At 45.1% G+C, this 27627-nt stretch overlaps 1 protein-coding gene across 1 annotated transcript in view; it reads left to right on the forward strand.

The window, feature by feature from the left end:
* esr1 (estrogen receptor 1) overlaps nt 1–27627 on the forward strand; it is a 305431-nt gene that overhangs the window by 249927 nt on the left and 27877 nt on the right. The window contains exon 6 of the mRNA XM_060831156.1: nt 8774–8907. Within this exon, the coding sequence (XP_060687139.1) occupies nt 8774–8907 (134 nt within the window). The remainder of the gene's footprint in view (nt 1–8773; nt 8908–27627) is intronic.

A 27627-nucleotide genomic window follows, 5' to 3' on the forward strand; every position in this document is an offset into this window, starting at 1 on the left:
TCTCCCATGGGGAACCTTGTCGAACTGAAGTCCATATAGATCACATCTACTGCTCTGCCCTCATCAATCATCTTTGTTACTTCTTCAAAAAACTCAATCAAGTTTGTGAGACATGATTTCCCATGCACAAAGCCATGTTGACTATCCCGAATCAGTCCTTGCCTTTCCAAATACATGTACATCCTGTCCCTCAGGATTCATTCCAACAACTTGCCCACCACCAAGGTCAGGCTCACCAGTCTATAGTTCCCTGACTTGTCTTTATCGACCTTCTTAAACAGTGGCACCATGTTTGCCAACCTCCAGTCTTCCGGCACCTCATCTGTGACTATCAATGATACAAATATCTCAGTAAGAGGTCCAGCAATCACTTCTCTAGCTTCCCACAGAGTTCTCGGGTACACCTGATCAGGTCCTGGGGATTTATTCACCTTTATCTGTTTCAAGACATCTACACTTCCTCCTCAGTAACCTGGACGTTTTGCAAGATGTCACCATCTATTTCCCTACAGTCTATATCTTCCATATCCTTTTCCACAGTAAATACTGATGCAAAATACTCATTTAGTATCTCCTCCATTTTCTGTGGCTCCACACAAAGGCCGCCTTGCTGATCTTTGAGGGGTCCTATTCTCTCCCTTTTGTCCTTAATGTATTTGTGTAAACCCTTTGGATTCTCCTTAATTCTATTTACCAAAGTTATCTCATGTCCCCGTTTTGCCCTCCTGATTTCCCTCTTGAGTATACTCTTACTTCTTTTATACAATTCTAAGGATTCACTCGATCTATCCTGTCTATACCTGACATTTGCTTCCTTCTTTTTCTTAACCAAACCCTCAAATTAAAGACGTTACAAACAAAGGCTAGGAAACTGGTTAGGATAGGAATCATACAAAGCAATTCCCACCTCTCCGCTCTTTGCAATCAAAGGATTTTTCTGGGCAGAAGAACATCACGTTATCAGATTACTGAGATCCTAGTTCTTGAGAGTTATCGTGAACTCTTGTCCAACTTCTGCTTTATTTGCAGCTAAGCACCTGCAGCCTGCTGAAGGTTATCATAAGAATACCATGTCATTTCTCTCTCTTGCTGTTCCTTTGATACATCCGCTGCACCTCAAACAATTCATTGTCATCCATTGATTTCTAATCAAACCTTTCTCAGTGTTATTGCTTACATTAGACAGCATTAGGGTGGAACTTAAGCCCTCGCTATTTTAGAATGGGGGCAGCATCTAATTCATGAGGGGAGGGAGCTGGGTGAGAACCCGTGAGGTGCATGGCTTGCCCACCTTGATGGCCCTCAGGTGACCACCCCATCTCACTGCCACTGGTGGTCTACCCACTGATGGGAAGGCAGCCACCATAGACAAATCCCAAGCAACACACTCGGTTGTGTTTGGTTGCTGAGCCCTTGATCTAGTGGGTCTAGTGGCACGACTTGTTCAAACACAATCGATGCCTCATCCAGGGACCCAGCATCATGAGGGTGGGGAGAATTGTGGGACGGAGGAAAATTCTGGTAACTCTGGAGCATCAACTTAAATGGAATTCTTAATACTCCACCAATTTTCAACCAAACTACCCCCTTTCCCTCCACAATCAGTACATAACAGTGAGTGGGCGGTGTCGTCACCCATTGGGGGCCCATTCTGCGCCTAGCCATGAGGTATCAACTTGCTGTCTGGCCACTAAACCTGATCAATCTACTGCTGTGGAAATTGTCAATCTTCCTTCCCAATGGGCAACTAACCTGCTTGACCTGTCTTAGCATCTGGACACCGGTTAAATAAAAATCTATCCCTCAGTTTTTTTGCACAGTCTCTAAACCATTCAATTAACTGCCACAAAATCTTCACAAAGACATGAGGATACAGCCATCACAGTGTGAGTTATAGGGGTTATTGTCGAATAGAATAGAATATCCTCTTATATCACACATACTTCATTGTAGGAATACAATGAAAAGCTTTTACAATGTCTGCCTCTTATGGTGACATCTTATGGTGAAAGTACCTAGGTATTGTTGGCTATTGACTGTTACTGTTATCAGTGTTACTCCAAAAGTTTCTCTTCGACTTCATGTAATAAGTAGTGGTAACTCAGCTCACATCTTGAGGCAGGTTTGACCATTCAACATTTCCCTTTGAGTGATTGTAGCTATGTCTATTTTCCTATTTGACCTGTGTATCTTTTCAAATTGGCTTTGTACGCAGCCTTCAGAAGGTACAAGTTCATGTGTGAACTTAATTGGGCTCTGAATCATGAATATTATTTCAACACTCAGTTTAAAGATATTAATGCCAGACCCCTGGTCGAGAGTGAATCGAACAGTATCTGCAATCAATTAAAGTTAGCCTTGCTCATTTGTGATTTTGAAATTGCTTGCAATGGGCAAGATGTTGAAGTGTGAGTTTATAACAGCAAAGCAAGGGAAACTGGGTAGCTGGGACCTGAGCGAACTGTACAAGCTACTGTGTATTTTCTGAAACAATTAGGCTTGAGGATTGTGAAATTAACAGCTCAAGGACTGGGAAGGAAGTGTAAATGAAGTGGGAAGTTCAATGTCAAATCAGGGACACGAGGAAAATACAAAGGGAAAGGAAGATTGGATTATGAGAAATAAAGAGATACAGAAAGGAGAAGGAAACTGAATAAAATTTATTTTCTTAAAATCTCTGAAATAAACATTGGAGGAATACAATTCCACACTCGTACTGATTAATTTTAGTAGCCAGGGATGTTGTCTGGTAATAATAAACTTGAATCATATTGTTAAAGGGTACTTAGATTCACATTGACAAGATTTGGTTCAATAGGTTGAGTTTAGAAACATAGATCATAGGAAAATACAGCGCAGTACACGCCCTTTGGCCCTCGATGTTGCGCCGATCCAAGCCCACCTAACCTACACTAGCCCACTATCCTCCATATGTCTATCCAATGCCCATTTAAATGCCCATAAAGAGGGAGAGTCCACCACTGCTACTGGCAGGGCATTCCATGAACTCACAACTAACTGAGCAAAGAACCTACCCCTAACATCTGTCCTATACCTATCACCCCTTAATTTAAAGCTATGCCCCCTCGTAATAGCTGACTCAATATGTGGAAAAAGGTTCTCATAGTCAACCCTATCTAAACCACTAATCATCTTGTACACCTCTATCAAGTCACCCCTAAACCTTCTTTTCTCCAATGAGAACAGCCCCAAGTGCCTCAGCCTTTCCTCATACGATCTTCCTACCATACCAGGCAACATCCTGGTAAACCTCCTCTGCACCCGTTCCAGTGCCTCCACATCCTTCCTATAGTATGGTGACCAAAACTGCACACAATACTCCAGATGAGGCCGCACCAGAGTCTTAGTCTGTATATACTGCAATAATTCAGACAGGAGCTTTCAGATATTTCAGTTGAACAGTGCATTTGGCCATAGCCTGAAGTTAGGCAGGTGTGGTACTGCAGATGCTGGAGAATTAGAGTCAAGATTCTGTGGTGCTGGAAAAGCACAGCAGGTCAGGCAGCATCTGAGGAGCAGGAAAATCGATGTTTCAGGCAAAAGCCCTTCATCAGAAAGAGCTGAAGGGCTTTTGCCTGAAACGTCGATTTTCCTGCTCCTCAGATGCTGCCTGACCGATCGTGCTTTTCCAGCACCACTCTAATTTTGACTCATTGCCTGAAGTTATCTGAGAGGAATATCTGGACCACTAAAGACCATCCTGTTGAGAAATGTTTCAGCCAGTAACATAGGGAACTGTCTTCATGGGTTCCCCACATCCAAGTAGTGCCTGATTATTCCATCCAAGTGGTTAAGGAGAGACATCATCCCTTAAGGGTGGCATGATGGCTCAGTGGTTAGCACTGCTGCCTCACAGCGGCAGGGACTGGAGTTCAATTCCAGCTTTGGGGTAACTCTCTATGTGGAGTTTGCAAGTTCTCCCTGTGTCTATGTGTGTTTCCTCCCACAGTTTAAAGGTGTACAGGTTAGGTGGATTGGCCATGCTAAATTGCCCCACTGTGTGCAGGGATATGCAGACTAGGTGGGTTATCTCAGGTAAAATGCCCCGTAGTGTGTAGGCTAGGTTGGTTAACTATAGTAATTGTGGGTTACAGAGATAGGGTGGATACTCTTCAGAGAGTTGGTGTGGACTTGATGGACCAAATAGCCTCAGCCTGCATAAAGATTCTGTGGTTGATAAACTGTAATCATTAAAATACCCTAAAATCTTTAAAATTGGATTATCAAAAAAGAAAGCTTTCTATTACCTGACTGACCTTGGGCTGAAGGTCTTATTTGCAACCACAAGCTGATATTAGTGAGATATCCCATGCCCACCCATCATTAATTAGCCACATGAGAAAGCTGAAGGGTATTTTTCATTTGAAAATGTGGAAACATCCTCTCTTGTTTCAAATCATTGTGATTGAATGACTTACTTTTCTCTCATCTCTATCTTCTCTTTGCAGAGAAAGCAGTTTGCTCAAGTGTAGAATCCCTACAGGCTGTTTGGCCCATCCAGACCACCCCAACCCTCTGAAGAACATCCCACTCAGACCTATTCCCTCAAATGAGTCATCCTCAAAGAATTCAGTAAGGCTTGTGAGGCATGACCTGTCTTGTCAAAGCCGTGCTGACTATCTCTAATCAAGCTATGGTTTTCCAAATAATCATAAATCCTCTCTCTCAGAATCCTCTCCATACCTTAGACCATAAGACCATAAGACAAAGGAGTGGACGTAAGGCCATTCGGCCCATCGAGTCCACTCCACCATTCAATCATGGCTGATGGGCATTTCAACTCCACTTACCAGCGTTCTCCCCGTAGCCCTTAATTCCTCGAGACCTTGCCTACCACTAACGTAAGTCTGGCTGGTCTGTAATTCCCAGGATTATCTCTATTCCCTTTCTTGAACAAGGGAATAACATTTTCCAACTTCCACTCATCTGGCACTACTCCAGTGAACAGTGAGGAAGCAAAGATCATTGCCATAGGTATAGCAAACTCCTCCCTCGCTTCCTGTACTAACCTAGGGTATATCCCGTCTGGCCCAAGGGATTTATCTATCCTAATGTTTTTCAAACCTTTCAGCACATCCTCCTTCTTAACCTCAACTTGTTCTAGCAGATCAGTCTGCTTCACGTTGTCCTCAGGTACATCAAAGTCCCTCTCACTAGTGAATACTGAAGCGAAGTATTCATTAAGGACCTCCCCTATCTCCTCTGACCCCCAGCGCAAGTTCCCTCCGCTATCCCTGACTGGCCCTACCCTCACTCTGGCCATCTTCTTGTTCCTTACTTAAGTGTAGAATGCCTTAGGGTTTTCCTTAATCCTATCAGCTAAAATTTTCTCATGCCTCCTTCTAGCTCTCTTAAATCCATTCTTCACTTCCTCCTGGCTAGCTTGTAACCCTCTAGAGCCATGTCAGATCCTTGCCTCCTCAACCTTAAATAACCTTGCTTCTTTCTCTTGACTAGATTGTCCACATCCCTTGTCTATTGCATTTCCAACGCCCCTCCCCCAAGTCCCTCCTCCCTACCTTTTATCTTAGCCTGCTTGGCACACTTTGCTCATGCCCGAAATGTCGATTCTCCTGCTCCTTGGATGCTGCCTGACTTGCTGCGCTTTTCCAGCAACATATTTTCAGCCCACATCCCTTGTCACCCAAGGTTCCTTCAACCTACTATTCCTTCCTTGCCTCAGTGTCCAGCAGGTGCTTCCTAAACAACCTTCACACTTCTGTTGTGCATTTCCTTGACAACCTCCGTTCCCAAGTTGGGCTCCCCAGTTCCTGTCTTACAGCATTGGAATCCTCCCTTCCCCAATTAAATACTTTCCCATACCGTCTACTCTTATCCCTCTCCATGAGTATAGTAAAAGTCATGGAGTTGTAATCACTATCACCGAAATGCTGTCTCACCGAGAGATCTGACACCTGGTTTGTTACCAAGCACCAAATCCCAGATGGCCTCCCCTCTAGTCGGCCTATCTACATATTGCACCTGGAACCCTTTCTAAACACACCTGACAAAAACTGCTCCATCCAAATTATTTGAACTAAGTAAGTTCCAATCAATATTAGGTAAGTTAGACCCACCTATGACAACAATCCTGTTACTGCACATTTCCAAAACCTGCTTCCCAATCTGCTTCTCTGTGTCTCTATTGCTGTTGGGGGGGTTCTGTAGAAAACTCCCAATAAGGTGACTGCTCCTTTCCTGTTTCTGCCTTCCACCCCTACTGACTCTGCAGACAAACCCTCCTCGACAATCTCCCTTTCTGCAGCTGTGATACTATCCCTGATACCAATGCCCCTCCCCTACTTCTTTTACCTCCCCCCCCCCCCCCACAGTTCCTTTTGAAATATCTAAACCCTGAAATATCCAACAACCACTCCTGCCCCTGTGATATCCAAGTCTCCATAATGGCCACAACATCATAGTTCCAAATACTAATCCATGCTCTGAGTTTGTCACCCTTATTCCTGATACTTCTTGCATTAAAATAGACACATTTTAACCCAGCACACTGGCTGCACCTTTGCCCTATCAAGTGTCTGTCCCTCCTCACAGACACTGCACGTTGCATCTGGCTGTTCACTACCTACTCCAGCATCTGATCCGTAGCTCAGGTTCCCACTCCCCTGCAAATTTAGGTTAAACCCTGGTAAAGAATTCTAGCTAAGCTCCTGCCCAGCATATTGGTGCCTCTTCAGAACTGTAAATTCTGGAGAAACAGGATCACAGCTCAACAGTTGAACGCGTCTTCTCACCTTCACAACCCAATGGACTCTTAAGATCTGTAACTCCATTTGCCTTTTCCTTTCTGTCTGTACTATATGCCCTATCCCCCACCCTCACCAATTTACAAATGTGTGACTTACGAACACTCATACTTGTGAACATGATCTCATACAGGGATGTAATTGTAAAGATCCAACACGTGAACATTTCCTGTATTGATGAACGGTTACTCCATACTGCCATGCATTGTGTTCCAACTTAAGTACAAATCGACTTGCGAACTGACTCAAGAACGAAACTCATTCACAATCTGGGAACTGCATGTATCATTAACGTTAATGATTGCCTGCATTACCATTTGCTCCTTTCTGTTATTCCTGTCACAATTTGCTTGATCTTTCAAGAGAAACATTACAAGCCCACATATCTGCAACTTCAATTGCTTTTTCCACCTCTGTTGACTTCTGTCCCACCTCAGCTCATTGGCTGAGATCCTCACCATTCCCGTGTTACCTCTATAAACACAAATTGTGATTGTTCTTCTTTATCTTGTTGCAATCTAGCTCCAAGTAACACAAACCTGTTCCAATGGCAAAGCTTTCCCATTTGAACTTTTTTTTATAAAGGAATGTAACACTGATGACATAGAAACAATAGGAAGAGGAGTTGGGGACAATCAACCCCTTAATTTTGTCCATTATTCCAATTGATTATTGATGATCTCTATCCCAACTACATTTTCCTGATTGCAACCTTTCTGCTTTTACCCAACAAACATAATCTCACTCTTGAAACCCTTGCATTGTGCTGGTTTCCCAGTCTTTCAGAGGACTGAGTTTTGAATTTTTCTGGCTCTCTCTGTGAAAATCTGCTTCTGATTTCACTCTGAGATGGTTGAAGTCTAATTTGAAGCTTATGTCGCCTCACTCTTGATAACCTCATGAGAGGAAACCATTTCTTGGCATCCATGCTTTCAAAATCCTTTTACATTTTTAAACATCAATCAATTGCCTCTTCTTCTAAACTGAATCGTATAAAAACCCTACTTGTATAATCTGTCCTCACAAATTAATTCTTGTTACTAATCTGGTGGTTCAGCCCTGAAATCCCTCTGAGACTAGGACATCCTTTTGCAGATGTGTTGCTCAAAGCTGATGACAGTATTCTAGGTAGAAGCTCTACCGAGGCTCTGTGCAACTGAAGGATCTCTTCCACTTCTTTGTATTCTCGCCTGTTTGAGATAAAAGCCATCCTTTTTTGGTTTACTTACATACCTGGCTACCAGCTTTCAATAATTTGTGCACGTGGACTCTGAAATATCTTGGCTGCTCCACAATTCCTAGTCACTGACTATTTCAAAAATATTTTAAAATACTTATGAGTGGCAATTGTGGCACAGTGGTTAGCACTGCTGCCTCACAGTGCCAGAGACCCGGGTTCAGTTCCCGCCTCAGGCGACTGACAGTGTGGAGTTTGCACGTTCTCCCCGTGTCTGTGTGGGTTTCCTCCGGGTGCTCTGGTTTCCTCCCACAGTCCAAAAATGTGCAGGTTAGGTGAATTGGCCATGCTAAATTGCCCGTAGTATTAGATGTAGGGGAATGGATCTGGGTGGGTGGCGGGTCGGTGTGGACTTGTTGGCCCTTCAGGCCTGTTTCCACACTGTATGTAATCTAATTTGGATCCAAGTTAGCTGCAAGTGTTATACTCTATTTGCCACATATTTGAGTTGACTATCTTCATAAAAAGGTTTCAGATTTAGACTTTACTGTCACATGTACTCAAGTACAAAAGTACAGGAGAACAGTGTAAAGTTTTCAGTGTGACCACATACATATGGCTCTGGCTTAGCCACAAGTACCTAGGTACAAAAACTTAAGAACAAGGTAGAAGGAAATAAAGGACAAAGTTAAAAGAATCTGCTGTTTTGTCTTTAGGTGATGAGAGTTCCTAAAATTTCAGGAAGTTGTACAACAGTCATTTATTTTCTTCAAAGTAAATGATTAAACTTATGTTTGTTGATTTCTTGAAGGAATGAAGGGAAATGTGTTGAAGGGATGGTGGAGATATTTGATATGCTCCTAGCAACAGTGTCCCGATTCCGACTGCTGAAGCTGCAGTGTGAGGAGTACATCTGTCTGAAGGCCATAATATTACTGAATTCTGGTAAGTCAGACCTTCACACTGGGGTATCCATGAATCACATGCCCCATGATTGCCATTGAACACTATGTAAACATGTCCATGCATCTGGTACAAAGTGCTTCTAAGTCTACATATTAGCAAAACAGTATCTAGTATACTTGTAATGTCCCTTCCAGCATCTCACAGAGCAAGAGTCACTCTTCATTCTGCATTTGAACAGCAGTGGTTACCTACCCATCTACCTTTGTGTTATCTGCAAACGTAGCAATAGTTTCCTCAGTTCCTTCATCCAGATCATTGATGTATAACATGAATAATCGTGGTCTTTGACCTCCGTGGAACTCCACAGGCTGCCATCCTGAAAAAGACATCTTTATCCCTACTCCCTGCTTTTTGCCAGCCAACCAATCTTTATCCAAGCTGGTATCTTGCCCCTAACACCACGGCTTCCTATCTTGTTTAGCAGCCTCCTGTGTGGCACCTTGTCAAAATCCAAGTGAATCACATTCACTGGCTTTTCTTTGTCTAACTTGTTCGTTACCTCCTCAAAGAATTCTTACAGATTTGTCAGCATGACCTCCCCTTGACAAAGCCATGCTGACTCAGCCCTATTTTACCATGCACTTCCAAGTACTCCGCAACCTCAGCCTTAATAATGGACTCTAAAATCTTACCAATAACCAAGGTCAGGCTAACTAGCCTATAGTTTCCTACCTCCTGCCTCTACCCCTTCTTCAATAGGGGTGTTACTTCAGCCATTTTCCAGTCCTCTGGGACCCTCCCTGACTCCAGTGATTCCTGTAAGATCAATGCCTCTACAATCTCCCATCTCCTACAATCTCCTTCAGAACTCTGGGGTGTAGTCCATCTGATCTGAGTGATGTATCCACCTGCAGACCTTCCAGCTTGTCAGGCATCTTCTCCTTACTGATGGTTATTACACTCACCTCTGCCCCCTGACTCTCTTGAATTTCCCGTATGGGGCTGATGTCTTCCACTGTGAAAACTGATGCAAAGTACCTATTCAGTTCCTCTGCCATTTCCTTTTCCCCATTACTATTTCTCCAACCTCATGTTCCAACGGTCCAATGTCCACTTTTGTATCGCTCTTACCTTTTAGATACCGAAAAATTCTTTTGCAACCTTTTATGTTACTAGTCGGCTTACCTTCATATTTCATCTTCTTCCTGCTTATTGCTTTTTCGGTTGTCCCCTGCTGGTTTTTAAAAGCTTCCCAACTCTCTGCCTTCTCACTAATCTTTACTTTTTATTTATTTTTATGGTGTCTCTCACTTTTCTTGTCAGTCAGGGTTGCCTGATCCTCCTGAGTATGTTTCTTTTCCCTAGGGATGAATCTGTGCTGTGGTCTCTTGAATTACTCCCAGAAACTCCTGCCATTGCTGTTCCACTGTCTTTCTCCCCTTCCAATCAAATGTGGCCCACCCCTCCCTCAGGACTTTATAGTTCCCTTCACTCAACTGTAATACCATCACATCTGATTCGAACTTCTCCCTCTCAAACTGCAGGGTAAATTTGATTATATTATGCTCACTCTGCTCCCTAGGCATTCCTTCACCTTAAGCTCCCTAACAAGTCTGCCTCAGTATAGAATTGCCTGTTTCTGGATCAGTGGTGCTGGAAGAGCACAGCAGTTCAGGCAGCATCCAACGAGCAGTGAAATCAACGTTTCAGGCAAAAGCCCTCCTGCTGAAGAGGGTCTTCATCAGATCCAGAATCTGGTTTCCAGCATCTGCAGTCATTGTTTTTACCTCATAGAATTGCCTGTTCCCTAGGGGGCTGTACCACAAGCTGCTCCAAAACAAAACCTCATGGACATTTCCATGAATTCTTTTCTTGAGATCTATCACCAATCTGATTTTCCTACCCCACCTGCATATTGAAGCTCCCCATGATTATTGTAATAGTACCCTTCTTATATGTCTTCTCCATCTCCTGATTTATTTATTGCCCTCTCATCCTGACTACTGCCAGGAGACTTGTACAAACCTATCAGGGTGTTTTTCATTTGTGGTTCATCAAATCTACCCATACAGATTCTGCACCTTCCAACTCTACATCAACTCTCCTGTCAATTTAATTTCATTTCTTACCAACAAGGCAACCCCACCCCCTCTGCCCATCTACCTGTCCTTTCGATCAAACGTGTTTCCTTAAATACTTAATTCCCAGCCCTGATCCCCTCACAGCTACATCTCTGAGACTCACACAACATCGTAGGCAAAAGTGAGGACTGCAGATGCTGGAAACCAGAATTTAGATTAGAGTGGTGCTGGAAAAGCACAGCAGGTCAGGCAGCATCCAAGGAGCAGGAAAATCGACATTTCGGACAAAAGCTCACAACACCGTACCTGCCAATATCAATCAGTGCTCCAAACCATTTACCTTGCTTCATTTACTGTGTGCATTCAACTACAACAACCTCAGACCTGAGTTGTCAGTACACCCCCTTTCTCATAGTTGTCCCTTTACCTAATCTGAAGTTAGATTCCTGATTCTTCCCATACTCAGGAGAAATTGAGGGCTGCAGATGGCATTCCTGACAAAGAGCTTATGCTCGAAACATCGATTCTACTGCTCCTCGGTTGTTGCCTGACCAGCTGTGCTTTTCCAGCGCCACGCGTTTTGTCCCTTTCCATACTCTACCCTATTACTTGTTCTGGAAACTTTAATAACCTCTGCTGAGCCCTTCCTCTCTGTAACCTTTTTCATAACTTTACAGGTATCTGAACCCACCCCCAACACTATTTAATTTAAAGCCCTGTCCATCGCCCAGGTCCCAGCATGATTCAAGTGGATCCTGTCCCATCAGAACAGCTCCCTCCTTCCCCAGTACTGGTGTCAATGTCCCATATATTTGAACCTGTTTCCCCCACACCACCCTTTGAGCCAAGCATTTCTCTCTTTAACCTTGGTGACCCTGTGTCAATTTTATCATGGATCAGGTAGTAATCCAGAGATTATTACCTCTTTGCTTTCCAGAGGCTGAGAGGTGACCTTATCGAGGTTTACAAAAGTATGAGGGGCAGGGATAGGGTAAATAGGCAAAGTCTTTTCCCTGGGGTGGGGGAGTCCAGAACTAGAGGGCATAGGTTTAGGATGAGAGGGGAAAGATATAAAAGAGACCTAAGGGGCAACTTTTTCACACAGACGGTGGTCCGTGTATGGAATGAGCTGCCAGAGGAAGTGGTGGAAGCTGGTACAATTGCAACATTTAAGAGGCATTTGGATGGGTATATGAATAGGAAGGGTTTGGAGGGATATGGGCCGGGTGCAGGCTGGTGGGACGAGATTGGATACAGCATGGACGGGTTGGACCGAAGGGTCTGTTTCCATGCTGTACATCTCTATGACTCTACGACTTTGGTTCTGCTTTTAAGTTAGCCCCAAGCTGCTCATATTTCATCAGCAGAACCTGTTTCCTCTATCTACCTATATCAGTGGTACCTCTGTAGACCATGACAAGTGGGCCTGGCCCTCCCACTCCATTTGCAGCCCTAGGTGAGATATCCTGAAGCCAGACATTAGGCTGACACCGCAGCTTTCAGGACCCTCGATCTTGGTCACAGAGAACAGGAAAAACACAACAGGTCAGGCAGCATCCGAGGAGCAGGCGAATCGAAGATTCAGGCAAAAGCCCTTCATCCTGGAGAGGTCAAGAAAGTGGAAGGAGGTGTCCGAGGTGGACCAAGTGGACATTGTGGGCGAATTTGATGAACTGCTCCAGTTCAGCCTGGGTGCAGGACACTGCACCGATCACAGTCATCAATGTAACGGCAGAAGAGTTGGGGCACAGTACCTGTGTAGGTACTAACATAGCTGACAAAGAGGCAGGCATAGCTAGGCCCATCTGAGTGTCCATAGCCATTTCCCATGACAGTCTACAAATGGACGCTTACTATAAACCCACAGACTCCCATAACTACCTGGATTACATCTCCTCCCACCCAGTATCCTGCTAGAATTCCATCCTGTTTTCCCAATTCCTCCACCTCTGCAGCATCTGCTCGAATGAGGAGACATTCCACTCCCAAGTATCCCCGATGTCCACCTATTTTGAACAATGTGCCTTCTCTCCCCTCTGTCATCCAGACAGCCCTCCACCGCACCTCCTCCATTCCCCGGTCCACCACTTTAAACCCTCCCCCCTCTAAACGCAACAGACAGAATCCCTCTTGTCCTCACCTATCACCCCACCAGTCTCCGTACCCAATGCGTCATCCTAAACACTTCCGCCAACTCCAATCAGACTCCACCAAGAACATTTTTCCCTCCCACCTTCGCTTCTCTCTGCAAGGACCGTTCCCTTTGCCAGTCTTGGTTCATTAGTGCCCCCCTTCCCCAACTAGTACCTTCCCCTGCAACCACAAACGTTGCAAAATCTGCCAGTACACCACCCCCCTCACCCCCATCCAGGGCCCCAAACAGTCCTTCCAGGTGAGACAGAGGTTCACCTGCCTCTCTTCCAACCTAAGCTAACTGCATCAGGTGCTCCCCAAATGGTATATTTGCCTGAATTGCCAATAGGATTTAAGTTACTTAGAAACATGGAATAAAGGAGAGGAAATAAGCTATTTGACCCCTTGAGGTCATGCCATTCATAAATATCATGGCTGATCATCAAGCTCAATCCCCTAATCCAGACCATATCCCTTGATCCCTTTAGCCACAGATCTCCTTCCATCTTGAAAACTTAATGTTTGGCCTCAACCACCATCTGTGAGAGTGAGTTCCACAGGCTCACTACTTGCTGGGTGAAAGAAATGTCTCCTTATCTCAGTCCTAAAGTCTTTATCCCTTATCCTGAAATTATGATCCAGTTTCTGAATTCCCCCAATTTCGGGAGCATCCTTCCTATGTCTAACCTGCCTAGCCCTGTTAGAATTCGACAAGCTTTTTGTGAGATTCTCCCCCACTTTCTTCTCAACTCAAGCGAAAATTATCTTAACCTACTCAATCTCGCCTTGTACATCAGTCCTGCCATCCCAGGATTCAACTTGGTAAACCTCCACTGCACTCTCTCTATAACAGGAACCACTTTCCTCAGAAAGGAAATCCGTACATAATATTCCAGGTGTGGTCTCATTAATGTCCTGTATAATTGCAGCAAGACATCCTTGTTCCTGTCTTCTTGCTCTGAAAGCCAACATTCAGTTTGCCTTTCTGACTGCCTGCTGCACCTGCACGCTAACTCTCAGTGACTGGTATATGAGGACACCTAAGTTTTGTTGACCGTTCCCCTCTCTCAATTCAAACAATAATCTGCCTCCCTATTTCAGCTATCATTGTGGATAACCTCACATTTATCCACATGATACTGCACCTGCCAGCCATTTGTTCACTCATGATGTGGAGGAGCCAGTGTTGGCCTGGGGTGGACAAAGTTAAAAGTCACACAACACCAGGTTATAGTCCAACAGATTTATTTGGAAGCTGTAGCTTTCAGACCACCGCTCCTTCATCAGATGGTTGTGTAGTATAAGATCATAAGACACAAAATTTATAGCAAAAGATTAGTGTCATACAGTGATACATTGAACAACCCTGGATTGTTAAATCTTTCATGTTTTGGAATGGGTTGCAGGTTTTGGTTCTTTAATATATAAATCCAAGAACTTCTTTTAAAGCACCTTCTCAAGATAATTTAGGGATTTATAACAAAAGGTGACATCGCAGCTCAAACAATGCATTAAAGGTGTGAGGTCAGAGTCTGTCTATATCCCAATCTTGAGTCAGACTGGCTCTATTTACAAAGTGGAATTTACAAAATATTGCATGGATTGACTGTCTGCGTTGACTGCCTGTAGATTGTGCATTTTTTGACCAAAATAGAATGTATCTGCAAATATAATTCTGCAAATACAAATTCACTTATGTGTGCACGTCCATGTGTGTGTGAGAGAGAGAGAGTGCACGTGAGCACCTTGCCAAGACCTTCCCTATGCCTCCACTTCTTGCCTTTGAACAACCACCAAAAATTAAACAGACCATTGTTCACAGCAAACTGCCCAGCCTTCAGGACAGTATCGACCACAACACCGTACAACCCTGTCATGATAACCACTGCAAGACGTGTCAGATTGTTGACACCATTACCTGTGGGGACACCACCCACCGTGTACACGGCAGGTACTCCTATGACTTGGCCAACGTTGTCTATCTCATATGCTGCAGTCAAGGATGCCCTGAGGCATGATACAATAATCAACTGACAGGAGTGTTCCCTCCCAGTCAGGGAGCACTTCAGTGGACAGGGACATTCAGCCTTGGATTTTCGGGTGACCGTCCTCCAAGGTGGACTTCGGGACAGGCAACAATGCAAGGTGGCCAAGCAGAGGCTGATAGCCAAGTTCAGTACCCATGGGGATGGCCTCAACCGGGTTCATGTCACACTACAGGTGACCCCACTGCACTATACACTCACACTCACACATATGCATGTGCTCACGCGCTCACACACTCTCACACACACACAAGCACACATACATACACTCTTACATACTCATACACTCACACAGACCCTCTCTCATACACACGTTCTCTTTCAGACACACACATACAACCCCACACTCTCACGCACGCACACATCCTTTCACAGGCTTATATTCCATCACATCCACACACACACTTTACCATGCTTTCACACATTCAAGCACACACTCTCTGATGTGCACTCACACTCACATTCACCCTCACATGCACACACACTCTCTCTCTCTCTCAGTCATGCACAGCCACCTATAAGTCTATGGGGTGAAGTTGTATTTGCAGAATTATATTTACAGATACATTCTATTTTGCTCAAAAATGCACAATCTGCAGACAGTCAACGCAGACAGTCAGTACATGTAATATTTTGTAAATTCCACTTTGATAACAGAACCAGTCTGACTCAAGACTGGGATACACACAGACTCTAACCTCACACCTTTAATGCATTCCCTGAGCTGAGATGCCACCTTTTGTTATAAAACCTTAAGTTATCCCGAGAAAGTGACTTAAAAGAAGTTCTGGGATTTGCATATTAATGAACTGAAACCTGCAACCCGTTCGAAAATATGAAAGGCTTAACAATCCAGGATTGTTCAATATATCACTGTGTGACACCGTAATTTTTTTGCTATAAATTTTGTGTCTTATGATCTTATACTCTACAACCACCTGATGAAGGAGCAGCGCTCTGAAAGCTAGTGCTTCCAATTGAACCTATTGGACTAAATTCCACTTTGGAAATAGAGCCAGTCTGACTCAAGATTGGGATAGAGACAGACTCTGACCTCACACCTTTAATGCATTGTTTGAGCTGCGATGTCACCTTTTGTTATAAATCCTTAAATTATCTTGAGAAGGTGCTTTAAAAGAAGTTCTTGGATTTACATATTAATGAACCAAAACCTGCAACCCATTCCAAAACATGAAAGACTTAACAATCAAGGGTTGTTCAATGTATCACTGTATGACACTGTAATCTTTTGCTATAAATTTTGTGTCTTATGAACTTATACTCTACAACCACCTGATGAAGGAGCAGCGTTCTGAAAGCTAGTGCTCCCAATTGAACCTATTGGACTATAACCTGGTGTTGTGTGATATTTAACTTTGCCCACTCACTCAGCCTGCAATGTGTCTGCATCCTCTTCACAGCTCACCTTTCCACCCCACTGTGTAATCTGCAAATTTTGAGTGATTACGTTTGATTTCCCCATTTGAATTATTAACATCTACTATGAATAGCTAGGGTCCTGACCCCATTAGTGGCTGCCTTTCATTCAAAAATAACCCATTTACTCAGCTTCCTGTCTGCTAATTTTCTATTCATCTTGATAAACTACCCCCAAACCAATATGCCTTAATTTTACACATGAATCTCTTATGTGGGACTTTGTCAAAAGCCTTCTGAAAGTCCAAATAAACCGCATCCACTTGCTCCCCCTGATCACCTCTACAAGTTACATCCTCAAAGTATTCCAGTGGATTTGTCAAACATGATTTCCCTTTTGTAAATTCATGTTGACTGTGTCTGATTCTATCTTGGTTTTCTGAATGCTCTGCTATAAAATCCTTGATAATGGACTTAAGCATTTTCCCCAAAGCCAAAGTCAGACTTACTGGTCTGTGGCTCCCTGTTTTCTCTACGTCCTTTTTGTAAAGAGTGGGGTTACGTTAACTATCCTCCAATCTTTAGGAACTGTTCCACAGTCCAAAGAATCTTGAAGGTGACCAACAATGCATCCACTATTTCTCAGGCTACTTCCTTAGCTCTTCCAGTATATAGATTATTTAGGCCTTCAGAATGTAAAGCTTTGAATCCTGTCAATTTCTCTAACACCATTTCTCTATTAAATCAGATTGCTTCAATTCTTCCCTCTCCCTTCATTGCCCATCATTTCTGGCATGCTATTCATGTCTTCCTTTGTGAAGACAGAAGCAAAGTATTAGAATTTAGCTCTTCAGCCATTCCTTCAGTCCCCATTATAAATTCACTCATTCCTGACTGTAAGGGACCTACATTAATTTTCACCCATATTTTTGTTTATGCGTACCTATAGAAACGTGTGCAGTCAGTTCTTATGATCCCTACAAACTTACTTTCATACGCTATTTCCCCCTTCTTAATCAAACCCATGGTCCTCCTTTGTTTATATCTAAACTGTTCCCAATCCTCAGGTCCTTTGTTTATAGCCAATTTGCATGCCTTGTCATTGCATCTAATGCTACCTCTAATATCCCTCGTAAACAATGGCTTAGCGGCTGCTTTCTTTGCTCTCTTGCACCAGACAGGAAAATAATTTTTCTAGTTCACACATTCACTCTTCAATCCACCGTCATTCCTTTCAGTAACATTTCCCAATCCATCATCGCCAATTCATGCCTCATACCATCACCGATTCCCTTATTAAAACTCAGGACCCCAGTATCGGAATCAACTACTTCACTCTCCACCTCGATGATGAATTCCATCATATTGTGATCACTGATCTCCAAGAGGTATCTCATAATTACATTGCCAATTATTCCTTGCTTATTTGCATAAGATGACATGTTCTCTCATTGGTTCCTCAATGTATTGATCTTGAAACTCATCTCGTATACATTCTAGGAAATCTTCCTTTCCAGTCTTGGGACTAATTAGATTCACCCTGCTTATATCTCTGATTTCCTGTTTAATGCCATTCCCGACCTCACCACTACAGTTTGGTGGTCTACATTCCGACCCCACTAACGTTTTTTTGCCCCTTCGTATTTCTCAATTCTACCCACACATATTCTAAGCCAATACCTTTCCTCAGTATTGTCTTTACATCCTTTTAAACCAATAATGCAAATCCATCATTTCCTTTTTGTCTGTCCTTCCGAAATACCGAGTTCCCCTGGATGTTCAGTTCCCACCTCCGGTCACCCTGCAGCCGTGTCTCCATAATCCCAATAATATCAGATCTGGTTACATCTATTTGCATGATTAGTTCATCCACTTTACTTCGAATGCTCTGTGCATTTAAATACAAAGCCCCAAGAGTGCTGTTTTTAACATTCCTTGTCCCATTCCCATTATTTTTTTACTGTGGTCTTGTTTGATTTCTCTGCCTGTCAGTTCTTTTATTCCCCTTTCTGTGTTTTGTTCTTTTCGTCGATTATCTTTCCCCTGATTCATTGCATACGTTCCCATCCCTCTGCCAATTAAGTTTAGAGCTAGAGAAAAAAAGTAAATTACTGCGGATGCTGGAATCCGAAACCAAAAGAGAATATGCTGGAAAATCTCAGCAGGTCTGACAGCATCTGTAAGGAGAGAAAAGAGCTGACGTTTCGAGTCTAACTGACTCTTTGTCAAAGCTAGAGATGTCTTATTGCAATTATGTCGGGCCCCGGTGAGAGCACAAAGGGAGTACTGCATGCAGTTTTAGTCTCTCTATCTTAGAAAAGATTTATTTGCCACAGAGGGAGCATTGTGGAGGTTCACTGGGCTGATACTGGGGATGGCAGGACTGTCCCAAGAGAAGAGATTGGTTTGACTGGGCCTTTACTCATGAGAATTTTGAATAATGAGGGATTATGTGAGATGCATAAAATTCTAACAAGGCTGGATATACTGGATGAAGGGAAGATATTCCTCATGGTGGAAGAGACTGGAGCCAAGGATCAAAGTGTCAAGATATGGAGTAGACCGGGGAATACTGAGTGAAAGTGAGGACTGCACATGCTGGAGATCAGAATCGAGAGTGTGGTGCTGGAAAAGCACAGCAGGTCAGGCAGCATCCGAGGAGCAGCAGATTCGATGTTTTGGGCAAAAGCCCTTCATCATGTAGGACTGAGATGAGGAGCACTTTTTTCACTTTGAGGCTGAGAGGAGATTTGATCGACATTTTCAAAATCTTGAGCGGGCTGGACAGAGGGAGACGATGTTCCCGCTCGAGAAAGAAAAATTGATTGAAATTGGTGTGGAAATGAAGGAAAGGTGAAATGAGAAAAAAAGATGTTTTCCTGTCACAAGTAGTTTGGGTGTGGAATGCACTGTTTAGAAATGTGGTGGACACAGGTGCAATTGAGAGATTCAAGAGGGGATTGGGTGTATTTTTTTGGCTAGGAATGGTGTACAAAGACATGGGGGGAAAGGCAGGAAGTTGTCATGAGGTTTCAGGCACAATAGGCCGAATAGCCTCCTTCTGTGCTGTTACAAGTCTGTGGTGGGATAGATAAATGTTTCTATTTTAAATGTATCATGTGGTATGGAGAGAAACCGAAAGGATAGCATTAAGATAGAGGATCAACCATGATCATATTGATTGGTGATCAGGCTCAAAGGGCTAAATGGCCTCCTTGTTTCTATGTTTCATGTGGATGAAATTGCATAACTTGCATAACCCTGGTGGCCACCCTGGAGTGTTGTGGAAGGCCTGCTGTTGGAATCCTACACAACTCAGTAGCCAATATTGCACTTTTCATTATCACCCAATGAAATCTGCTGGAAGAGGGAATTTTGTAAGTTTTCTTTTGGGAGGATTGGAGAACAGGGTCACCTTGTCCAGACTATAACAACCCAGAAATAAAGCAGAAAGTGCTGTAGATATTTAGCACGTCTGGCAGCATCCAAGGAGTAAGGGACAAAAATACCAGACTGAGTCAATGACTCTTCATCAGAACTCTGGTCTCTTAATACAAACCACAATGAACCATGGCCACTTAGTCAGGCCATTACAACCCCAATTGCAACAGAAATTCCAATAATCACAGGACTCCTAGTCAAGACTATAATAATGCAGGTCATCTAACCCAGACTACAAGGATCTTGGTCATTCTAACAACTGACTACAGAATCCAGGGTAACAGAACCCACACCACAGTAACCTCAGTCTCCGGCTAGGTTATGGTAACCTAGGCTATTTAAATGACAACAACTGGAAACTCTACTTCAGATGAGAATCATCTGGGCCATCTAACCCTATCAAAAATAACCTGTGTCACTTCACCACGACAGCATGAATCAAATCATTTAACTCAAAGGGTAAATTGTGAACCTCTTAACCAAGATGGGAATGGCTTATAACAGACAAGCCCACTCTACAATACACTGGGTAAATTCCACTCCCTCCCACGCCCCCCTCCCCCCACCAGCCAATAATACCCTGGATAAACTAACCCAGACTATAACACTCTCAGTAAACTAGTCCAGACTACTACACCCTGAGTAAACTAGCCCACTCCAGTGTACCCTGGGTAAATAGCCCGCTCTACTATACCCTGGGTAAACTAGCTGAAAATGTGTTGCTGGTCAAAGCACAGCAGGCCTGGCAGCATCTCAGGAATAGAGAATTCGACGTTTCGAGCATAAGCCCTTCAAACTAGCCCAATCTACTATACCCTAAGTAAACTAGACCACTCTGCGATAACATGGGTAAACTGGCCCAGTGTACAATAACCTGGGTAAAGTAGGCCACTCCACTATATCCCGGATACACCAGCCCAATCCACTACACCCTGTTTAACTAGCCCACTCTCCTATACCCTGGATAAACTAGCCCAATCTACTACACCCTGGGAAAACTAGCTCACTCTGTTGTACCCTGGGTATACTACTCCAATGTACAATACCCTGGGTTAATTAGCACAGTCCACTATACCCTGGGTAAACCAGCCCACTCCAGTGTACCCTGGGTAAATAGCCCGCTCTACTATACCCTGGGTAAACTAGCTGAAAATGTGTTGCTGGTCAAAGCACAGCAGGCCTGGCAGCATCTCAGGAATAGAGAATTCGACGTTTCGAGCATAAGCCCTTCAAACTAGCCCAATCTACTATACCCTAAGTAAACTAGACCACTCTGCGATAACATGGGTAAACTGGCCCAGTGTACAATAACCTGGGTAAAGTAGGCCACTCCACTATATCCCGGATACACCAGCCCAATCCACTACACCCTGTTTAACTAGCCCACTCTCCTATACCCTGGATAAACTAGCCCAATCTACTACACCCTGGGAAAACTAGCTCACTCTGTTGTACCCTGGGTATACTACTCCAATGTACAATACCCTGGGTTAATTAGCACAGTCCACTATACCCTGGGTAAACCAGCCCATCTACTATACTCTGGAATACCTGACCAGTGTACAATCCCCTGGGTAAACTAGCCAAAGTATAATAGTCTGAGTAAACTAGCCCAGACTGCAATATCTGAGTAAAGTAACAGGGGCTGCAATAGCCTGGGTAAACTAGCCCAGACTGCAATACCCTGAGTGATTTATCCCAGTCTACAATATCCTGGGCAAACTATCCCAGACTGCAATATCCTGAGTAAATTAGCCCTGACTGCAATATTCTGGGTAAACTAGTCCAGACTGTAATACCCTGAGTAAACTAGCACACACTGCAATACCCTGACTAAAGTATCCAAAAATGCAAGACTCTTAGTAAACAAGCCCAGACTGTAATACCCTGGGTAAACTATCACAGACTGTAAAGCCCTGGGTAAATTAACCCAGACTGCAATACCCTGTGTAAACTATCACAGACTGCAATACTCGAGGTAAACTGGCCCAAGCTGCAATACCCTGTGTAAACTAGCCCAGACTGCAATATCCTGAGTAAAATACCCCAGACTGCAATATTTCCTGAGTAACCTCGCCCAGACATCAATACCCTGGGTCACCTGGTCCAGACTGCAATACCCTGAGTAAACTAGCCCAATGTGCAATACCCTGAGTAAATTATCCCAGACTGTTATACCCTGGGTAAACTGGCAATACCCTGAGTAAAGTAGCCCAGACTGCAAAACCATATGATCATCAGTGGTTCCTCACACAGAAGAATGACTCTTTTCCACTCTCAGGGTGAGCCCATAGCTGGCTGTACAGACCAAAGCGGTTTCCACAGGCTCTGTTACCCTTGTGCTAAAAGATGGTCGTGGGAGGGAGTGGCCAAGACTACCCTACCCTGGGTAAACCCACCCACGCTAGTATAGGTGGGGAAAACTAGTCCACTCCACTATACCCTGGGTAAACTAGCCCCGACTGCAATCACTTGAGTAAATTAGCCCAGACTGTAATATCCTGGGTAAACTAGCCCCGACTGCAGTACCCTGGGTGAACTATCCCAGTCTACAATACCCACTCAACTATATCCTGGGTAAACTAGCCCACTCAAGTATACCCTGGGAAAACTATCCAGTGTACATTACGCTGCCTAAAATAGCCCACTCTACTATTTCCTGGGTAAACTAGCCTACTCTTCTATACCCTGGGTAAACTAGCCTACTGTTCTATACCCTGGGTAAACTAGCCCAATGTACAATTCCCTGGGTAAACTAGCCTACTCTACTGTACCCTTGGTAAACTAGCCCAGTGTACAATACCCGAGGTAAACTAGCCCACTCTACTATTTCCTGGGTAAACTAGCCCACTGTCCTGTACTGTGAGTAAACTAGCCAAGTCTACAATATCCTGGGTAAACTAGCCAAGACAGCAATATCCTGGGCAAACTAGCTCAGATTGCAATATCCTGGACAAACTAGCCCAGACTGTATTACCCTAAATAAACTAGTTCACACTGCAATACCCAGAGTAAACTAGCGTGGAATGCAATACCCTGTGTAAACTAGCCCAGACTGCAGTAACCTGGGTAAAACACAGCAGACTATAATATCCTGAGTAAAATAGCTCAGACTGCAATATCCTAGGTAAACTAGCCCACTCTACTGTACCCTGGGTAAACTAGCCCACTCTACTATACCCTGAGTTAACCAGCCCAGACTGCAATGTCCTGAGTAAACTATCCCAGACTACAATTCTCGGAGTTCAACTAGCCCAGACTGTAATATGCTGAGTAAACTAGCCCACTCTACTGTACCCTGTGTAAACTAGGTCAGTGTACAATACCCTGAGTAAACTAGCCAAAATTCAAAACCCTGGGTGAACTATCCCAGACTGCAATTCTCTGAGTGAACTAGCCCAGCTTGCAATATCCTGAGCAAACTAGCCCAGATTGAAATACTCTGGGCTTAAAAATGTGTTACTGGAAAAGCGCAGCAGGTCAGGCAGCATCAAAGGAACAGGAAAATGGACGTTTCTGACATAAGCCCTTCTGGGTAAACTAGACCACCAAACTATACCCTTGGTAAACTAGCCCAGTGTACAATACCCTGGGTAAACTAGCCCACTCAACTATACCCCGGGTAAACTAGCCCACTCTACTATACCCTGAGCAAACTAGCCCATCTTGCAATATCCTGAGTAATCGAGTCCAGATTGAAACTAACCCACTCTACTGTACCCTTGGTAAACTAGCCCAGTCTACAGTACCCTGGGTAAACTAGCCAACTCTACTATAGCCTGAGTAAACTTGCCCAGAGTGCAATATCCTGAGTAAACTAGCCCAGCTTGCAATATCATGAGTAAACTAACCCAGACTGTAATATCCTGTGTAAACTATCTCAGACTGCAATACACTGGGTAAACTAGCCCAGTGTACAATACCGTGAGTAAACTAGGCCAGACTGCAAAACCTTGGTAAACGAGCCCAGACTGCAATATTTCCTGAGGAAACTAGCCCATTCTACTGTACCCTCAGTAAACTAGGTCAGTGTACAATACCCTGAGTAAACCAGCCCTGACTGCAATACCCTGGGTGAACCATCCCAGTCTACAATACCCACTCAACTATATCCCGGTAAACTAGCCCACTCATGTATACCCTGGGAAAACTACCCAGTGTACAATACACTGCCTAAAATAGCCCACTCTACTATTCCCTGGGTAAACTAGCCTACACTTCTATACCCTGGGTAAACTAGCCCAATGTACAATACCCTGGGTAAACTAGCCTACACTTCTATACCTTGGGTAAACTAGCCCAATGTACAATACCCTGGGTAAACTAGCCTACTCTTCTATACCCTGGGTAAACTAGCCCAATGTACAATTCCCTGGGTAAACTAGCCTACTCTACTATACTCTGGGTAAACTAGCCCAGTGTACAATACCCTGGGTAAACTAGCCCACTCTACTATTCCCTGGGTAAACTATCCCACTCTACTGTACGCTGAGTAAACTAGCCAAGACTACAGTATCCTGGACAAACTAGCCCAGACTGTAATACCCTGAGTAAACTAGTCCAGTGTACAATACCGTGAGTACACTAGGCCAGATTGCAAAACCTTGGTAACTAGCCCAGACTGCAATATTTCCTGAGTAACCTTGCCCACCAACACCTTGGGTAAACTAGCCCAGACTGCAATAAGCTGAATAAACCCTCCCACTCTACTGTATCCAGAGTAAGCTCGGACAGTGTACAATAGCCTGAGTAAAATAGCCCCGACTGCAATACCCTGGGTGAACTATCCCAGTCTACAATACCCTGAGTAAGCTTGCCCACACTACGATATCCTGGGTAAACTAGCCCACTCAAGTATACCCTGGGAAAACTACCCAGTGTACAATATGATGCGTAAGTTAGCCCACTCTGTTATTCCTGGGTAAACTAGCCCAATGTACAATACCCTGGGTAAACTAGCCTACTCTATGATACTCTGGGTAAACTCGCCCAGTGTTCAATACACTGGGTAAATTAGCCCACTTACTGTACCCTTGGTAAACTAGGCCAGTGCTGAAAATGTGTTGCTGGAAAAGCGCAGCAGGTCAGGCAGCATCCAAGGAGCAGGAGAATCGACGTTTCGGGCCTGAGCCCTTCTTCAGGAATGAGGAAAGTGTGCCAAGCAGGCTAAGATAAAAGGTGGGGATGAGGGACTTGGGGAAGAGGCGTTGGAAATGCGATAGGTGGAAGGAGGTTAAGGTGAGGGTGATAAGGTGAGGGTGATAGGCTGGAGTGGGGGTGGGCGCGGAGAGGTCAGGAAGAAGATTGCAGATTAGAAAGGTGGTGCTGAGTCCGAGGGTTGGAACTGAGATGAGGTGGGGGGAGGGGATATGAGGAAATTGGAGAAATCTGAGTTCATCCCTTGTGGTTGGAGGGTTCCCAGGCGGAAGATGAGGTGCTCTTCCTCCAGCCGTCGCGTTGCTATGGTCTGGCGATGGAGGAGCCCAAGGACCTGCATGTCCTTGGTAGAGTGGGAGGGGGAGTTGTAGTGTTGAGCCACGGGGTGGTTGGGTTGGTTGGTCCGGGTATCCCAAAGGTGTTCTCTGAAACGCTCCTCAAGTAAGCGGCCTGTCTCCCCAATATAGAGGAGGCCACATTGGGTGCAGCGGATGCAGTAAATGATATGTGTGAAGGTGTAAGTGAATTTGTGGCGGATATGGAACAATCCCTTGGGGCCTTGGAGAGAGGTAAGGGAGGAGGTGTGGGCGCACGTTTTGCATTTCTTGCGGTTGCAGGGGAAGGTGCCGGGAGTGGAGGTTGGGTTGGTGGGGGGGTGTGGACCTGACGAGGGAGTCACTGAAGGAGTGGTCTTTTTGGAACGCTGATAGGGAAGGGGAGGGAAATATATCTCTGGTGGTGGGGTCCATTTGGAGGTGGCGGAAATGACGACGGATGATATGATGTATATGGCGGTTGGTGGGGTGGTAGGTGAGGACCAGTGGGGTTCTGTCCTGGTGGTGATTGGAGGGGCGGGGCTCAAGGGCGGAGGAGCGGGAAGTGGAGGAGATGCGGTGGAGAGCATTGTCAACCACGTCTGAGGGGAAATTGCGGTCTTTGAAGAAGGAGGCCATCTGGGTTGTTCGGTATTGGAACTGGTCCTCCTGGGAGCAGATTGCAACGGAGACGAAGGAATTGGGAATATGGGATGGCATTTTTACAGGGGGCAGGGTGGGAGGAGGTGTAGTCCAGGTAGCTGTGGGAGTCGGTCGGTTTATAGTAAATGTCCGTGTTGATTTGGTCGCCCGAGACAGAAATGGAGAGGTCTAGGAAGGGGCGGGAAGAGTCTGAGACAGTCCAGGTGAATTTGAGGTCAGGGTGGAAGGTGTTAGTAAAGTGGATGAACTGTTCAACCTCCTCATGGGCGCACGAGGCAGCGCCGATACAGTCATCGATGTAGCGGAGGAAAAGGTGGGGGTGGTGCCAGTGTAGTTGCGGAAGATGGACTGTTCCACATATCCTACGAAGAGGCAGGCATAGCTGGGGCCCATGCGGGTGCCCATGGCTATTCCTTTGGTTTGGAGGAAGTGGGAGGATTGGAAGAAGAAGTTTTTCAGAGTGAGGACCAGTTCAGTCAGTCGAAGGAGGGTGTCAGTGGAAGGGTACTGGTTGGGTCGGCAGGAAAGGAAGAAACGGAGGGCTTTGAGTCCATCGTGATGGGGGATAGAGGTGTATAGGGACTGGATGTCCATGGTGAACATAAGACGTTGAGGACTGGGGAAGCGAAAATCATGGAGGAGGTGGAGGGCGAGGGTGGTGTCACAAATGTAGGTGGGGAGTTCTTGGACTAAGGGGGACAGGACCGTGTCGAGGTATGCAGAGACGAGTTCGATGGGGCGGGAGCAGGCTGAGACAATGGGTCGGCCGGGGCAGTCAGCTTTGTGGATTTTGGGCAGGAGGTAGAAACAGGCGGTGCGGGGTTGTGGGACTATGAGGTTGGAGGGAGATCCCCTGAGCAGATGAGGTTATGGATGATCTGGGAGATGATGGTTTGGTGGTGGGAGGTGGGGTCATGGTCAAGGGGGCAGTAGGAGGAGGTGTCCGCAAGCTGGCGTTTAGCCTCAGCAGTGAAAAGATCGGTGTGCCAAACTACCATCGCGCCTCGCTTGTCTGCCAGTTTGATAGTGAGGTTGGGGTTGGAGCGGAGGGAGTGGAGGACTGCACGCTCCGAGCGTGAGAGGTTGGAGTGGGTGAGAGGGTTGGAGAGGTTGAGGCGGTTAATGTCGCGGCGGCAGTTGGCTATGAAGAGATTGAGGGCAGATAAGAGGCCAGCACGGGGTGTCCAGGTGGATGGGGTGTGTTGGAGGCGGGAGAAGGGGTCGTCAGAAGGTGGGTGAGAATCCTGGTTGAAGAAGTAGGCATGGAGGCGATGTCTCGCCGCGTGTTGAATTCGTTAATCTGGGAGCGTAGGGAGATGAAGGTGAGGCCTCTGCCGAGGACTGATCTTTCATCCACAGAGAGGGGTAGTTCTGGAGTGATGGTGAAAACACAACAGGGCTGGGAGCTAGGACCTGGTGTAGGGCTGGAGCTGGGAGTGGTGGTGGGGTTCGGCGTGGTGACGGAGATTGGCGTGGGGGGCGGGGTAGGCGTGCAGACGGAGATCGCTGTGGGGGCGGGGTTAGGTGTGTGGACAGAGAACGGCGTGG

Source organism: Hemiscyllium ocellatum, chromosome 10 (genome assembly GCF_020745735.1).
Source record: "Hemiscyllium ocellatum isolate sHemOce1 chromosome 10, sHemOce1.pat.X.cur, whole genome shotgun sequence".
NCBI lineage: Eukaryota > Metazoa > Chordata > Chondrichthyes > Orectolobiformes > Hemiscylliidae > Hemiscyllium > Hemiscyllium ocellatum.